This window comes from Cornus florida, unplaced genomic scaffold, assembly GCF_030987335.1.
Source record: "Cornus florida cultivar Cherokee Brave unplaced genomic scaffold, ASM3098733v1 CherokeeBrave_3.0.0_Hap2_Chr11, whole genome shotgun sequence".
Classification (NCBI taxonomy): domain Eukaryota; kingdom Viridiplantae; phylum Streptophyta; class Magnoliopsida; order Cornales; family Cornaceae; genus Cornus; species Cornus florida.
In genome coordinates this window covers 130,795,987-130,812,357 of record NW_026775581.1, presented here as the reverse complement: position 1 = coordinate 130,812,357, position 16,371 = coordinate 130,795,987, and the positions used below count along the sequence as shown (strand labels likewise).

General features: G+C 26.4%; 1 protein-coding gene across 1 annotated transcript; it reads right to left on the bottom strand.

Annotated features, from left to right (window-relative positions):
- Positions 1-3,762: 3,762 nt before the first annotated feature.
- Positions 3,763-13,442, bottom strand: LOC132282145 (uncharacterized). Its single transcript, XM_059783765.1, has 2 exons — positions 12,437-13,442; positions 3,763-3,854 (listed from the first exon to the last, which is right to left on the bottom strand). The coding sequence occupies exons 1-2, from the start codon at positions 13,440-13,442 to the stop codon at positions 3,763-3,765; spliced, it is 1,098 nt and encodes a 365-aa protein (XP_059639748.1).
- Between the last annotated feature and the right edge of the window lie 2,929 nt (positions 13,443-16,371).

Genomic DNA, 16,371 nt, shown 5'->3' with positions numbered 1-16,371 from the left:
TTAATCTCCTAGAGATGTCCAGGTGCACATAACACAAATCAAAGGGAAGGAAGAAGATAAGAACTTGCTTTTGAGTTTCAGACTTGAAACTCTAAATTCCCAGTTCTGTATTGCCCGTTCAATTCCCCACTGCTGTTCCACAAACCCACGTTCCTTCTACCTTGCTTCCACCTATCCTTCCTCTCCTATCTCTCTCTATTCTCCCTTTGTATCCCACGATCTCTGTTGTGTTTACAGAAATTACGTTTAATTCTTTTCAAACCCTAAACCACCGTGACACACATACTTATAGGCTTAGTGATTAAACCCTAATCCATGTAACCCTAAAGCCAGAGCCCATCTCGGCCCATAAACCGACCTAAGATAAATACCTACGTCGGCCACCTTATGTAAAATTTCAACCCTAAATTCACGTAAAGAACCAGAAAACTAAATTCCCTTAAATTTAAATTTTCATTAAATAAAATTGATTAAACAATTAAATAAACACAATTAAATAAATAAATAAAATTATATAAACAGTTACCAAAAACATATTAAGTAACATGACTGATTAAACAAATAAACCATTAAGCAATTAATTAAACCAAATAATGCACATACAACCAATTTAAACAAATGAAATAAAATAAATAAAAATGCGATTAAGACAATAAAATAAAGAAAAATGCAATACAATAAATATTAAAAATGCCGAGACTATACTTTTAAAATTAGGGGTATTACAAAAAGTGAAACGGTTATTAGGCAATTTTATTTATACCATTATTTTTAGGATAAATTATACTGATTTCTTTTAAGGTTTTGTCAATATACAATGATCTCTCACATTGTTTAAAATTACACTTTCTTCTTTTGTAATTGTTATGTAAATATACGTATCTCACCTTGTTAATGGTCAACGACTAAAAATTAATGACAATAAGCAATTTTGTAACTTTTAAAGTCTAATTTTATCATTATTGGAAGATATGTTTATTGCAATTACAATAAGGACAATAACCTAATGTCAAATCCTACAAATCTGATAGGGGAGGTGATTATAATTTGACAAACAAGATAAAGGGAAGGTGAATGTGTTACAGATGAATGTGTCTATAGTATATAAACGAATGTGTATATAAATGAAACATCATTGGAGTCGGGATAATTTACCTATTTCTAACATGTCTTCGTATGTTATAATAGAATCTTGCCCAGTCTAAAACCTCATCAACAATCATCTAAACTAGTTTATAACACGCGCTTTCTGTAGCTGGTTTATTTGGAAGGCCCGTAATCTACTTGTTTTTAGTGGGAGATTTGGGACGGTTAAAGGGTTGTTTGTTTGGCTTGTTCTCATTTTTGGGAGTTTAAGGATGCTTCCAACCAGTAATTGCTAAACTTACAGCAAGATGTTCTTAAGTAATTCCTAAAGTGTGATTTGTCTTCCCCCACAAGATGGTTGCCTCCTCCGGAAGGTATTGTTAAATGTAACGTCAATGCGTCATTTTCTCATTCTTCCCATTTTGGAGAAGGATGAGCTGTTTTTCGAGATTGTAGGGGCAATATTTTGCAGGCTGTGATTTTTAGTCCGTTTCCTGCTTGTAATACTACTTCAGCAGAGGCCATATGTCTTCGAAAAACAGTCATTTGGGCTTTGAATTGCAAATTTACTAAGGTATGATTTGAATGTGATTCTTTAATTGTTATCAAAGCACTGTCTAGAACTGATCTCGCGCTCATGGATATTCAAGCAATTTCCTATGTTATCAAGTTGGCGCTTCGAAACTTTTTCTCGTCCCGTCTTAGCCATGTCCATCGGCATGGCAACGAGAGTTGCGAAGCTTTTTAAGAGTCATATTATTAAGGATATTGTGTTGGGTTTTAAATAAATAATCCACAGGTAGAAATCAAGAATATTATAATTAATTAAATAGAGAATTTAGACTCGTACCTGATTGATGATTAATACACAAACACTTTTAGAATATCCATGTAATCCTCTATGAGTTCTTGCAAAACATTAGAGCGCTTTAGCTCGTCAGTGTGGTAGCCTGACAGTGTCTCTCGCACCCGTCCACGGCACACCCGCTCACAAGGTCATCACAATCCACCCCCCTTGGAGGCCCGACGTCCCCGTCGGCACACTTCCGGCTGGGTCAGGCTCTGATACCATTTGTAACGACCCACTCTACCACATGGTATGATATTATCCACTTTGGGCCTGAGCCCGCACGGTTTTGCTCTTGGGATTCACCCCAAAAGGCCTCATACCAATTGAAGGTGACACACTTACATATAAGCACTTCACCTTTCCTCTACCCAGGCGATATGGGACTGTGCACCCTTAGCTCGCCAGTGTGGTAGCTTGACAGTGTCTCTCGCACCCGTCCACGGCACACCCGCTCACAAGGTTATCACACGATAGGACTGAATAAGGGTTTTAAAACCCTTATATATAACAACAACAGGGAGTGAAACTATCCACCCTGCGGGAACAAATAAAATGCCATCTAAAATCACCTTGTGGCAAAATTTAGATTTTACTTTACCTCCCCAACCTGCGATAAAATCACACATAGACCTATGTGATTATACTTGAATTACTGTTAAACACTTACACTACCTTTTGGCAAGAGGGTTATTTAGTTATAATTCAAGAACTTTCAAATATTCTATTCACTTATCCCACACTAAGACATTGATCACCTTTTGACAGAACAAACGCCCTTATGTAAGTAAGTACACTGTAAGACCTCAATAAGACCAATGCCTTAAAAATTTAATAAAATAATAACCTCCATGAGCGTGTCATCTTTTGGTAGGCAGCACCCACTTTAGCTATTACATTTGAAACGGTCACTTTACCGGTCTTCCTAAACCTCAAGGAAAAACCTAAACTGAAGTTCCATTTATTTAAGTTAAACAATTTCTTTATAATGCACATAAACTAAACCCAAATATTATGGAACACTTAATTTCACCGTAATATAAATAGCTTTAACATAAATAATATTAAGCCTCCTCAACATATCAAGAAATTACAGTGAATAATATAATAACATGCACATCAATCAAGATTTAAAATCTTAATGCTTTATATACTTTAATTAAAATAAAATAAAATAACAAAACTTGATGCATGTATATTATATATTCTGTAAACAATTTAAAATACTCAATTCTTTAAATCAATCAAGTTAATACTATTTGTTTATGGCACATAAGTCCTATAAGTTGTTTAATTTAAAATTAAACAAATATCATGAATTACTTAATAAAAGTACTCAACATAAAGCATGGCTAGATGGCCACACAACTTCATATTAAACTAACATTTATTTATACATGTAATTCAAGATATGTAACTCATATTGATACACATAAAATATTATATTTTAGTAAATAATAATAAAAATATTAATCAATCAATTCTCCTCCTCCTCCAACTCGTAGGAATACAACCACGAATATACTACATGTATCACAACATACTTTGGATTGAATATCATATTAATTAAAAAATTCAATCAAACTTAATACTTGAAATCTTCTTAAATAAGATATTAATGAACATATGTAATCCTGTCTATATATAAATAGATATGAAAATTCATTCAACATAGATGGCAAATCCAAATTGGAATTATAAATTCAAATATTTAGAATTTTCTTTTTAATTTGGTTTCAAAAGAACAATTAGGTTTTGATGGTGAAGAGAAGCTCATTGCAACTCACTCTAAGGGCCGCTAAAGAGAGGACACAATCCAGCTTAAGCCCTTAAGCTCTGTTTTCTTGTTGCTCTGACAAGCCAGCTAAACCTCCACGAATCATTTGGTTCGTGAAGAACTTTATGAGTGCCCACTCACCACCTGACCCAATACAATTACTATTGGAAGTGGTCACAGTTATAGGGCTCCAATCAAACCATCAATTCACTACATCGAACTGTACCCAACCTATTCAAACTTTTCTACGCCTTAATGCTCCTACTTGGGTCACAAGCTAAAGTAACTAAGCCCAGCAAAAGTAAACATATATAGATATATGTTTCCTCATTCGGCGTGCAGACTTTATAAAGAAAATAACTTATTCACTGCAAAACAGATTATGGTATTTAAATAGAGCATGTGATTCATTGTATAACAAAGACAAAGACAAAGACAAAGACAAACTGATGATGAATTGCAAAAAGATTTCATCCAAAACCAAAATCTTGTTTGGCGTGCACACTTGATAACAACATACAAAGGAAACCAACTGATATATATCTATATCTATACTATTATTAAATGTGCAAAGTGTTTCAGTGTTTTAGTATTTCAGTATTTATTTATTTATATAAAAAAAATATTTATTAATTGATATAAAAATTGTTTTTGTAAAAATAGTTTCTATAAAACTTTAAAAATTACCTAATAAAATCAATCACATTCTATATAAAACTCTTATTTTTAATTATTTTTTATGGATAATTAGAGTTTCTATAAAACTCTAAAAATTACCTAATAAAACTAATCACATTCTATATAAAATTCTTATTTTTAGTTATTTTTTTATAAATTATTATCACAGTATAACCGGCTCGGCCCAATTATGATTGTGTCATTGTCAGAAAAGGACACATGTCATCATCCTATTCATCCAAGAAGCCTATAAATAGAGACATGGAGGAAGGAAGAAGGGGTACAGAAATTAAGAATTCTAGAAATCCAAAATTCTAGAGTAAAATACAGAAGCTCTGCCAAAGAGAGTAAAATACAAAAAATCTGTCAAGAGTTTTCAGTATTTATTTATTTATATAAATTTTTTTTTATTAATTGATATAAATTTTTTTTTATCTATATTATTATTAGATGTGTAAGGAGTTTCATTATTTATTTATATAAAAAAATATTTATTAAATGATATGAAAAGAGTTTTTACTAAAACAAAAAAAAAAAAATCTATAAAACAGTAAAATCTACATAATAAAATTTAAATTAACCTATTTATCTATTTATTATTATCCATTTTTAATAAAAGAAAATCTAATTAGACAAGATTTATTAATATAAAAAATATTTATTAATTGATATATAAAATAAAATAATTTTTATAAAACTCTACCACAAATTAGCTTTTATTATGAGTATCTTAATAAAATTAAAACTAATTAGACAAGTATATATTTAAAGAAAATAAAATAATTTCAATAAAACTCTATTACAAATTACCTATTTTATTATTAATAAAACTCTATCAACAAAGATATATTTAAAGAGTTTGTATAAAACTCTAACACAAATTACCAATTTATCAATTTATTATGAGTTTTTTAATAAAAGAAAACCTAATTAGACAAGTATTATTAATATAAAAAAATTATTTATTAACTGATACAAAATGAGGTTTTTAAAGAATTTCTAAAACACAAATTACCTATTTATCTATTTATTTTGAGTTTTTTTTACCAAAAGTAAATCTAATTAGACAAGAAAATATAATTATACAAGATTTATTAATATAAAAAATATTTATTAATTGATATATAAAATAAAATAATTTTTATAAAACTCTACCACAAATTAATTTTTATTATGAGTATCTTAATAAAATTAAAACTAATTAGACAAGTATATATTTTAAGAAAATAAAATAATTTCAATAAAACTCGATTACAAATTACCTATTTTATTATCAATAAAACTCTATCAACAAAGATATATTTAAAGAGTTTGTACAAAACTCTAACACAAATTACCAATTTATCATTAGTTTTTTAATAAAAGGAAATATAATTAGACAAGTATTATTAATATAAAAAATTATTTATTAACTGATACAAAAGGAGGTTTTTAAAGAGTTTTTAAAACACAAATTACCTATTTATCTATTTATTTTGAATTTTTTTTACCAAAAATAAATCTAATTAGACAAGAATTATTAAAATAAAAAAAATTTATTAATTGATATAAAAAGAGTTTTTAAAAGAGTTTATATTAAACTCTAACACAAATTACCTATTATTTATTTATTACAAGTATTTTAATAAAAGAATATCTAATTTACCTAATAAAACCAATCACATTCTATATAAAACTCTTATTTTTAGTTTTTTTTTTATTTATAGATAATTATATTTTTTATAAAAATCTAAAAATTACCTAATTAAATCAATTATATTCTACATAAAACTCTTATTTTTAGTTATTTTTTATGGATAATTATCACAATATAACCGACCCGCCCAGTTATGATTATGTTATTATCAGAAAAAGACACATGTCAGTATCCTATTCATCCAAGAAGCATATAAATAAAGGTATGAAGGAAGGAGGAAGGGGTACAAAAATTGAGAATTCTAGAAATCTAGAATTGCAGAGTAAAATACAGAAATTCTGCTAAAGAGTTTCAGTATTTATTTATTTATATAAAAAAAATATTTATTAATTGATATAAAAAGAGTTGAATTTCAGAGTAAAATACAGAAACTCTGTCAAAGAGTTTGAGAATTTCAATATTTATTTATTTATATAAAAAATATTTATTAATTGATATAAAAGAGTTTTTACCTATACTCTTATTAGATGTGGACAGAGTTTGAGAATTTCAATATTTATTTATTTATATAAAAAATATTTATTAATTGATATAAAAGAGTTTTTATCTATACTCTTATTAGATGTGTAAAGAGTTTCAGTATTTATTTATTTATGTAAAAAAATATTTATTAAATAATATAATAAAACACTAAAATCTACATAATAAAATTTAAATTAACCTATTTATCTATTTATTAGTATCAATTTTTTAATAAAATAAATCTAATTAGACAAAATTAATAATATAAAAATATTTATTAATTGATATATAAAAGAAAATAATTTTTATATAACTCTACTACGAGTTTCTTAATAAAATTAAATCTAATTAGACAAGTATATATTTAAAGAAAATAAAATAATTTCTATAAAACTCTATTACAAATTACCTATTTTGTTTTCCATAAAATTCTATCAACAGAGTTTCTATAAAACATAACACAAATTACCTGTTTATCTATTTATTATGAATTTTTTAATAAAAAGAAACCTAATTAAACAAGTATTATTAATATAAAAAATTATTTATTAACTGATACAAAAAGAGATTTTAAACGAGTATTTAAAAAACTCTAACACAAATTACCTATTTATCTATTTATTATTAGTTTTTTTAAAGAAACTAAATGTAATTAGACAATAATTATTAAAATAAAAAATATTTATTAATTTATATAAAAAGCGTTTTTAAAAGAGTTTATATTAAACTCTAACACAAATTACCTATTTATTTATTATAAGTTTTTAAATAAAAGAAAATCTAAGTAGACAAGAATTATTAATATAAAAAATATTTTTAATTGATAAAAAAAATAAAATAATTTTTTTAAAATTCTACCACAAATTACCTTTTATTATGAGTTTTTTTTTTTTTTTAAATAAAAGCTAATATAATTAGATAGGAATTATTAAAATATAAAAATATTTATTAATTCTTGTAAAAAGAGTTTAAAAATAATTTCTATAATACTCTAACACGTATTACAAATTATAATTTTTTAATAAAAGAAAATATAATTTTCAAACTAAAATAAAGTTCTACCAAAGTGTTTCAGTATTTATTTAATTATATAAAAACTATTTATTAATTAATATAAAAAAAGATTTTACCTATATTACAATTAAATGTGCAAAGAGTTTCAGTATTTAAGTATCTATTTATAAAAAAATATATTTATTAATTGATATGAAAAGTATTATTATTATTTTTTTTTAAAAAAAAAACTCTATCAAACTCCAAAATCTATCTAATAAAATTTAAATTAACCTACTTATCTATTTATTATTATGAATTTTTTAATAAAAGAAAATTGAATTAGACAAGAAATATTAATATAAAAAATACTTATTAATTGATATATAAAATAAAATAATTTTTCTAAAACTTTACTACAAATTAACTTTTATTATGAGTTTTCTAATAAAATTAAATTTAATTAGATAAGGCTATATTTAAAGAAAATAAAATATTAAATGTGCAAAGAGTTTCAGCATTTCAGTATTTATTTATTTATATAAAAAATATTTATTGATTGATATAAAAAGAGTTTTTATAAAAATAAATAAATAAAAGAAAAAAAAAACTCTATAAAACTCTAAAATCTACCTAATAAAATTCAAATTAACCTATTTATCTATTTATTATTATGAATTTTTTAATAAAACTAAATCTAATTTTTCAGTATTTATTTAAAAAATATTTATTAAATGTGAAAAGAGTTTCAGTATTTCAGTATTTATTTATTTATATAAAAAAATATTTATTAATTGAAATGAAAAGAGTTTTTATAGAAAAAAAACTTCTATAAAACTCTAAAATTTACCTAATAAAATTCAAATTAACCTATTTATTATTATGAATTTTTTAATAAAATAAAATCTAATTTTCTGAGTAAAATACAGAAGTTGTGCCAAGGTGTTTAAGTATTTATTTATTTATATAAAAAAATATTTATTAATTGATATAAAAAAAGTTTTTATCTATAGTATTATTACATGTGCAAAGAGTTTCAATATTTAACTATCTATTTTTATAAAAAAGAATATTTATTAATTGATATAAAAAGAGTTTTTATAAAAAAAAAAAAAAATGTCAATCAAACTCTAAAATCTATCTAATAACATTTAAGTTAATCTATTTATCTATTTATTATTATGAATTTTTTAATAAAAGAAAATCTAATTAGACTAGAATTATTAATATAAAAAATATTTATTAATTGATATTTAAAATAAAATAATTTTTCTAAAACCCTACCACAAATTAACTTTTATTATGAGTTTCTTAATAAAATTAAATCTAATTAAATAAGGATATATTAAAGAAAATAAAATAATTTTTATAAAACTCTATCACAAATCACAAATCACAAATTTTATTTTCAATAAAACTCTATCACAGTGGACAAAGATATAATATTTAAAGAGTTTCTATAAAATTTTAACTCAAATTTTCTATTTACATATTTATTAAGTGTTTTTTTAATAAAAGGAGATCTAATTAGACAAGTATTATTAATATAAATAATTATTTATTAATTGATCTAAAAAGAGTTTTTAAAAGAGTTTCTATAAAACTATATCACAAATTACTTATTTATCTATTTATTATGAGTTTTTTTAATAAAAGAAAATCTAATTAGAGAAGCATTATTAAAATAAAAAAATATTTATTAATTAATATAAAAAGAGGTTTGAGAAGAGTTTCTATAAAACTCTAACACAAATTACCTATTTATCTATTTATTATGAGTTTTTTAATAAAATGAAATCTAATTAAACAAGAATTATTAATATAAAAAAATATTTATTAATTGATATAAAAAGTGTTTTTTTAAAGAATTTCTATTAAACTGTAACACAAATTACCTATTTATTTATTTATTATAAATAGATTTCCTGAAAATATAATAATTTCTATAAAACTCTAACACAAATTATCTATTTTATTTTCTTTAAAACTCTATTACATATAACTTGTTTTGATCTATTTATTGTGAGTTTTTTGACGAAGGAAATCTAATTAGACAACGATATATTTAAAGAAAATAAAATATTTTTTTAAAAGAGTTTATATAAAATTGTAATAAAAATTACCTATTTATGTATTTATTATGAATTTTTTTAATAAAATATAATATAACTAGACAAGAATTATTAATATAAAAAATATTTAGTAATTGGTATAAAAAATAAAATAATTTTTCTAAAACTCTAACACAAATTATCTTTTATTATGAGTTTTTTAATAATAAAAAAATCTAATTAGACAAGGATATATATATGTAAAGAAAATTCATAATTTATATAAAATTCTACTACAAATTACTTATTTTATTTGCAATGGAACTCTATCACATTAGATAAGGATATATTTAAATAGTTTTTGTAAAACTCTAACACAAATTACCAAAACTTTACCACACATTAAGTATTTTATTTTCTTTAAAACTCTATCACATATAACCTGTATTTATCTATTTATTTTGAGTTTTTGAATAAAATAAAATCTAATTAAATAAGGATATATTTAAAGAAAATAAAACAATTTCTATAACTCTGTCACATTAGATAAGGATATATTTAAAGAAAATATATTATAATATAATAATACATATAAATAAAATATAAATGTTAAAGAATTTGAACATTTCAGTATTTATTTTTTAATATAAAAAATATTTATTAATTAATACAAAAAGAGAACTCTATCACATATAAGTATATAACCTTTGTATTTATTTATTTTTTATGAGTTTTTTAATAAAAGAAAATCTAATTTTACAAAGATATATTCAAATAAAATAAAATAATTTCTATAAAATTCTACCACAAATTACATATTTAAAGAAAATAAAATATAACCTAGGGTCTTCCAAAAACCACAAACTCCATATAATAAATTTTTATATCAATTTCAATCTAATGTATAATTAGTATAATTGAATTTCTATTTTAAAATTTAATTAAAAATTAATATAATTGAATTTCTATTGTAAATTAAAAATTATACTAAATTTCAAATTATCTAATAAAATTCAAATTACAAATTAGCTAATAAAATTCAAATTACTTAAAAAAATTTGTTACTTTGCAAAACTCAAATATTTCACTATTAAAATAAAAAATTATTATTTAATAAAAAATAAAATATACATATTTCAGTATTAATATAAAAACATAAAAGAATTTATTAATTTACGAAACTTAAACTCTATCACCAATTTCAAAATATTTCAGTGTTTATTTATTAATATAAAATAAATTTTTATTAATTAATATGAAGACAAAAATTTTATAAGTTATAAAATATTCACCACGTGTATGTGGCCTTTCCTAGTATATATATATATATATATATATATATATATAGAGAGAGAGAGAGAGAGAGAGAGAGAGAGAGAGCATGTGATTCATTGTATAACAAAGACAAAGACAAACTGATGATGAATTGCAAAACAATTTCATCCAAAACCAAAATCTTGTTTGGCGTGCATACTTGATAACAACATACAAAGGAAACCAACTGATATATATATATATATATATATATATATATATATATATATATCAATTGATTGCTTAAAAACCAACATTTAAATTATTTATTTATCCTGCCCTGAATTTAAAATAATATATATAATGTGTATTTAATTCACTGATCTTGATTTCTACTAACCCTAACCTTGCTCTAATACCAATTGTTGGGTTTTAAATAAATAATCCACAAGTAGAAATCAAGAATATTATAATTAATTAAATAGAGAATTTAGACTCGTACTTGATTGATGATTAATACACAAACACTTTTAGAATATCCATATAATCCTCTACGAGTTCCTACAAAACATTAGAGCGCTTTACCCCCTTCTTAGAATTGTCGATATGATAGGATTGAATAAGGATTTTAAAACCCTTATATATAACAACAACCGGGGGACGGCTTCTTTACAAACAAACATATTTAAGTCTCCCTTCCTATCATGAAAACTTATATATCAATGGTTAGAATTAAATCACACCAAATAAGTTAGAAAACCACAATCCAACCGTATAAAACCCTACTCTCAATTAGACCACCAAATTGGAAAGTACAACCCAATCCATCAACTATCAATAATCACATTACAATCCTATTTTAAAAAACGTAAGAGACCATAAAATAATTTTTTTTAGTTAAATATATATATAAAAATTCCAACATATTGCTCTCTCTGAAATCCATCAAGTATCAACATATTGCTCTCGCATTGGCAGCTAAAGATTGCTTGTAATGATCTTTGATCTCTGTCTTTGTATTTTTTAGGTTAAAAGAAAAAAACAATCATATAAACTATAGATTCCTTTACGGGGCATATTATTTTATTGTATTTTATTGTATTGTTATAATAGCACTGACCCGAATGACATTATGATTCTATAGGGTTCTATGATTCAAAAGCACATAGCCTATGTAAGGCTCTCACCAAATTTCATTTGGGATCTGGTGACATACTAAGTGTAGTGCATGTGATAGAATTTGAAGAGCTAGTAATGAAATCTGGTGACATGTATCATGAACAAAATTGATATTTATGTGATCGTTACTCATCTATCCCTCCCTCCCTACACATGGGGGATCATATATATTGTTCAAAAGTAAAAAATAAAAAATATTGAAAATATTGTCCGTACTCCAAATATTTAAACTCATGAACTCATAATTATTAGCCCAATAGAACAGGAACCACCAAATGCTCTAACCATTTATGTCTCCTTTGCATGTCAAAAGAGACAAGGTGAGAGTGGGAGTAAACTGAAAAAAAAAAAAAAAAAAAAAAAAAAAAAAAAAAAAAAAAAAAAAAACCCCAAAAGCAGCAGACTGTAAGTACAACTCACGTCTCGGTCAACAAATCCACTCTTATCAATATGAGCAAAGACCCCAAAAGCAGAGGCAATTAAAAGTAGGACTGCCAATTGAAAAGTCCAACACCAAATGGAGTGCAAGAAGACCCTTTTGGTGTACAAGAGGTCATATGCGAAGCTGAGCTCCATTTCCATCAAATTGCAGGCATTTGAGATGTCCATCTCTCTAAAAGGCCATCCTCGAGCTTGCTCATCCCCATTTACATACAAACAACAGTCGTGATATAAACAATTTTTGTATTTGTTGAAAGTTTGATAAGCAGCACATAGGGATCTTACTTCAATATTTGGGGAGGACACGTCTGGATGAGCAGGCTGGTCTTCACGTATGTCAATATGGTTATCGACTTCCACATTGCCGCGTCTGTTTGCAACAACAATATTAATATTGTTTGCAATATTGTGCATGATGTCTCTGATGCTTAGCCCGGTGTCGGGTTCCTTGAATGTGGATCTCCTCAACCCATCCATGCTTACACGTTTAAGCGCCCAAACGGGCTCACCAAATTTTAAGGTACTGGCAACGAACAAAGTTATGGAAGTGAAAAGAAGTTGTCTTTCACTGGAAGCAAGAATGCAGATTGACAAAGCGGTCATCACTCGATACACAAATCTAATAATGTGAGTCAGCCAGAACTCATTGTCTGCTAAAGAAAAGGCTGTGACTGTACTGTGAGTGGCTAGGTGAAGAAGAACGAGTGGTGCCCAGATGGCCAACAAGTACTTGTTTTGGGGACTAGCAGTGTCACTTTGATTTGGGTCCATGTTTACATGGAAAATGATTCCCAGAGAGAGTGTTGCCAGAAAGTCTATTGCAAGATAAATGGCAAGCCAAATGATTCTTAGACAAGGATGAGATGAACTTAATTTTAGAAGGTAAGGCCAAATGATAAGTGGTATCTGCAAGATGGTGCTTGATACGATAGAAACTCGCAGTTCCAAAACGTCGGCTATTCTCTTTACTTCTTCCATGTTTATGTGAGATTTTATAGCTGCATGGTTGTAGGAAGAAACGTGAGGCACCAAACAGAGATTGGCAGATTGCCAACAAAAAAAAAAGGACATAGAAGAACACCACACATAAAGGCATGCAATTTAACAGGGGAGGATCGGCTAACTATGCTATACCTCTAATTTTCACTTTAAACATTGATAATTAACCAAGTGAAATCTGAAAATAGATTAGCAGAATTTTCATATAAAGCTTCATCCAGAAACCAGAATGATATAGTACTGCCATTTTTATATTCAATTTCATGGACATTAATTTTAAAGTGTAGGATCCAAATATATAGCATTGTTTTGCATATAAAGAGACTTTTTGTATGGAAGCTTTGTTTATTTGGTATCTCCTTGAACTATATAATCAACACAATTTGCTGACATTATTGAAGGTAAGTGAAAACTAATATATACACACATACATATTGTAGAAATATATAAACCCCTTCCAGGATAGAAAACCCATAAATAACAAGCATGATCAGTTTCAGCTAGAAATGAAAATTAGTAGAGAATATATATCCATAATTTCACAAATAAATGAAAATTTAATGGAACAGCAAATTATAAATTTCAAACATTACTATTCATATTTTAACATTAACAGAAAAATGTATAACTGTTACTTTCGCCTGCATGTAATCACGTGACGAAATTAAAAATAAATAAATAAATAAATAAAAGGCCTAATAGGATACCATACCATAAGCTTGTACTTTGATATGGAGTAATGAGAAATGAGCTTGAAAACTGAAACTTGTGTTTTAAACACCGAAGAACAGACTTCGGAAGCTTAGTATTCTTTTAATGGAATACGGCTGAAATACCTGTTCACCTGATAGCGCACAGTGGATGGAAAGAGGGGAGAGAAAAAAGAAGAAGAGGATGGATGGATGGATAGATCAACATAAAATTCACAAACACAAACCTTTAGAGAGATCGAACCAAAACAACAAAAGAAAATGGTGGAGAAACCTCCAAAGGCGGAGCTAACTCTTCAGAAACATCAATGTCTGAATTTAAAAAATAAGGAGAATTAAAAACACTTATACGCTAGCCTAAAACAAAAATGAAGTTGTTTAGCCGGCACAGATTGATTAATTACATTTAGCAGAGATGAAGTTGCATCAGCAGAATGATTAATGAATTTTTATACTTTATTATATATAAAATTGATTGGTACAAGGTAGCTAACAATACTAATCATGAAAGCAAGTAAACATTTCAAAAAAAATAGCTTGCAAACCACATACATTATCTATACCTAAAGTTGACTTAAATCAACAAAATAAGAGGAGTACTCCAAAGCCATACCAACCGAGTTGCCCGCATGGTCTACTCTTTCTTATGGCCTGAACATGTCCATGAGAAAGGGGTCAGTAGAAACCATCTGATGAGTTACTTTCTTTAAATTCATCAACATATAATGGGTTAACTACATAACTTGAATAGTTGAATATTACTGTACTTTAATAGTATGTTTACTTCCATTAGGTCAAATTGCAGTAAGGCACTCAACCATCACTTTGTGACAAACTAAAAAAAAACCACTATATTATTAAAAAGTTGCAAATTGCCGCTAGCATAACAATCAAGAAAAATATTTTAATGTGTTGATGACAAATGAATAATATTTCTGATTCAAAATAAATATTTCTTTTTACATTCTTATTTATTTGTCGAGATATAATTGGTTGACAACATGTGTTCCGGTGCAACGAAGCATGCTCATTCTCTACAGGGCCTTAATGTCAACAGTAATTTACTATTTACAATCAAGCGAAAGACGGTACTGGATATACTTACTCCAACCCAATACTGCAATTGTTTGTTAGTTTCTGTAGAACTTTGAAATTGAAAAAATTATATATACGTATATATTGTTTGGGGGTTTGACAGTACCTTCCAAGAACGCCAGCATTTTAGTGAAGTGAGGTCCCAAACCCTAATTTGCCGATTGTGTGTGGAAGAGAAGAGGAAGTTGTCTTTAGGGTTTAGAGCAAGGGCTGTGATGAAAGGCATAAAGCTTGAGAGCCCATAGCCAACGAAAGCTAACATCTGAAAACAAGAATGACATCACTCCATTTGGAATAGAAACGAAACAAACAAAACAAAATGAAACCCAACAAATTTCAAATTGCGAGTGTTATTATGATTCTAGATTCTATTCCCTCCGTTCTGCAGTTCAGAAAACAAATGGATTTTTTTTTTTTTTTTTTTGCGCGGTCTCTTATCTTCTCCCTAATTTGTTGAAAACGTGAATAGTTTTTTAGGGATCTTTTATTCTCTAGTCTCTCTACAGCCGAATGGCTTTGAGTCTCATTTTTGCGCATTCCGAAGCATTATCGCCGCCGTGGATGATCGGTGTTGATTTTTCCGAAGAGGGAAGAAACGACCGCAAGGGGACTGACTCGATTGATAATAGGAGGAGACGGTGGTGAAGCGGCATGCGGTTTCGTCTGGGACATTTTGGTAAATTTGTATTAAATTGAACGTTTCATTGACCCAAGTTAATTTTATTTATTTTTTTGGCAATTTGAATTTTTTTTAAAAGCATAGAGGTGTTTTTTAATTGAGTCGATAGTTTAGGGATATTTTGCTGTAATTTGGCCTTTTTGATTATATAAAATGATAATAGGCCAAAGGATCAATTCTAATATTTATTTATTTATTTATTTATTTTTTCCTGAGTGAATTCGAATATTTTGTGTGTGGTTGGGTTAATGGGAGAATATGACAACTCTTTAATTAATTAATGTATTTTGATCAGAATTTTTACCAAAATTCATGGATTAAATTATGTCAATGTCCAGAGGTGATTAATTAGTACTACAATCATCTAACTATGATCCCAATAAACTAACATTCAAGTTATCTTGACATATTCAATTCAACTCTA

What these genes read in the sequence shown, in the direction of transcription:
- LOC132282145 (XM_059783765.1), bottom strand. Translation starts at nt 13,442, where the DNA reads ATGGAAGAAGTAAAGAGAATAGCCGACGTTTTGGAACTGCGAGTTTCT. An exon ending in TGTTGACCGAGACGTGAGTT is followed by an intron (nt 3,855 to 12,436) that starts GTACTTACAGTC and finishes GTATTGGGTCAG; the next exon opens with GTGGTGAGTGGGCACTCATA.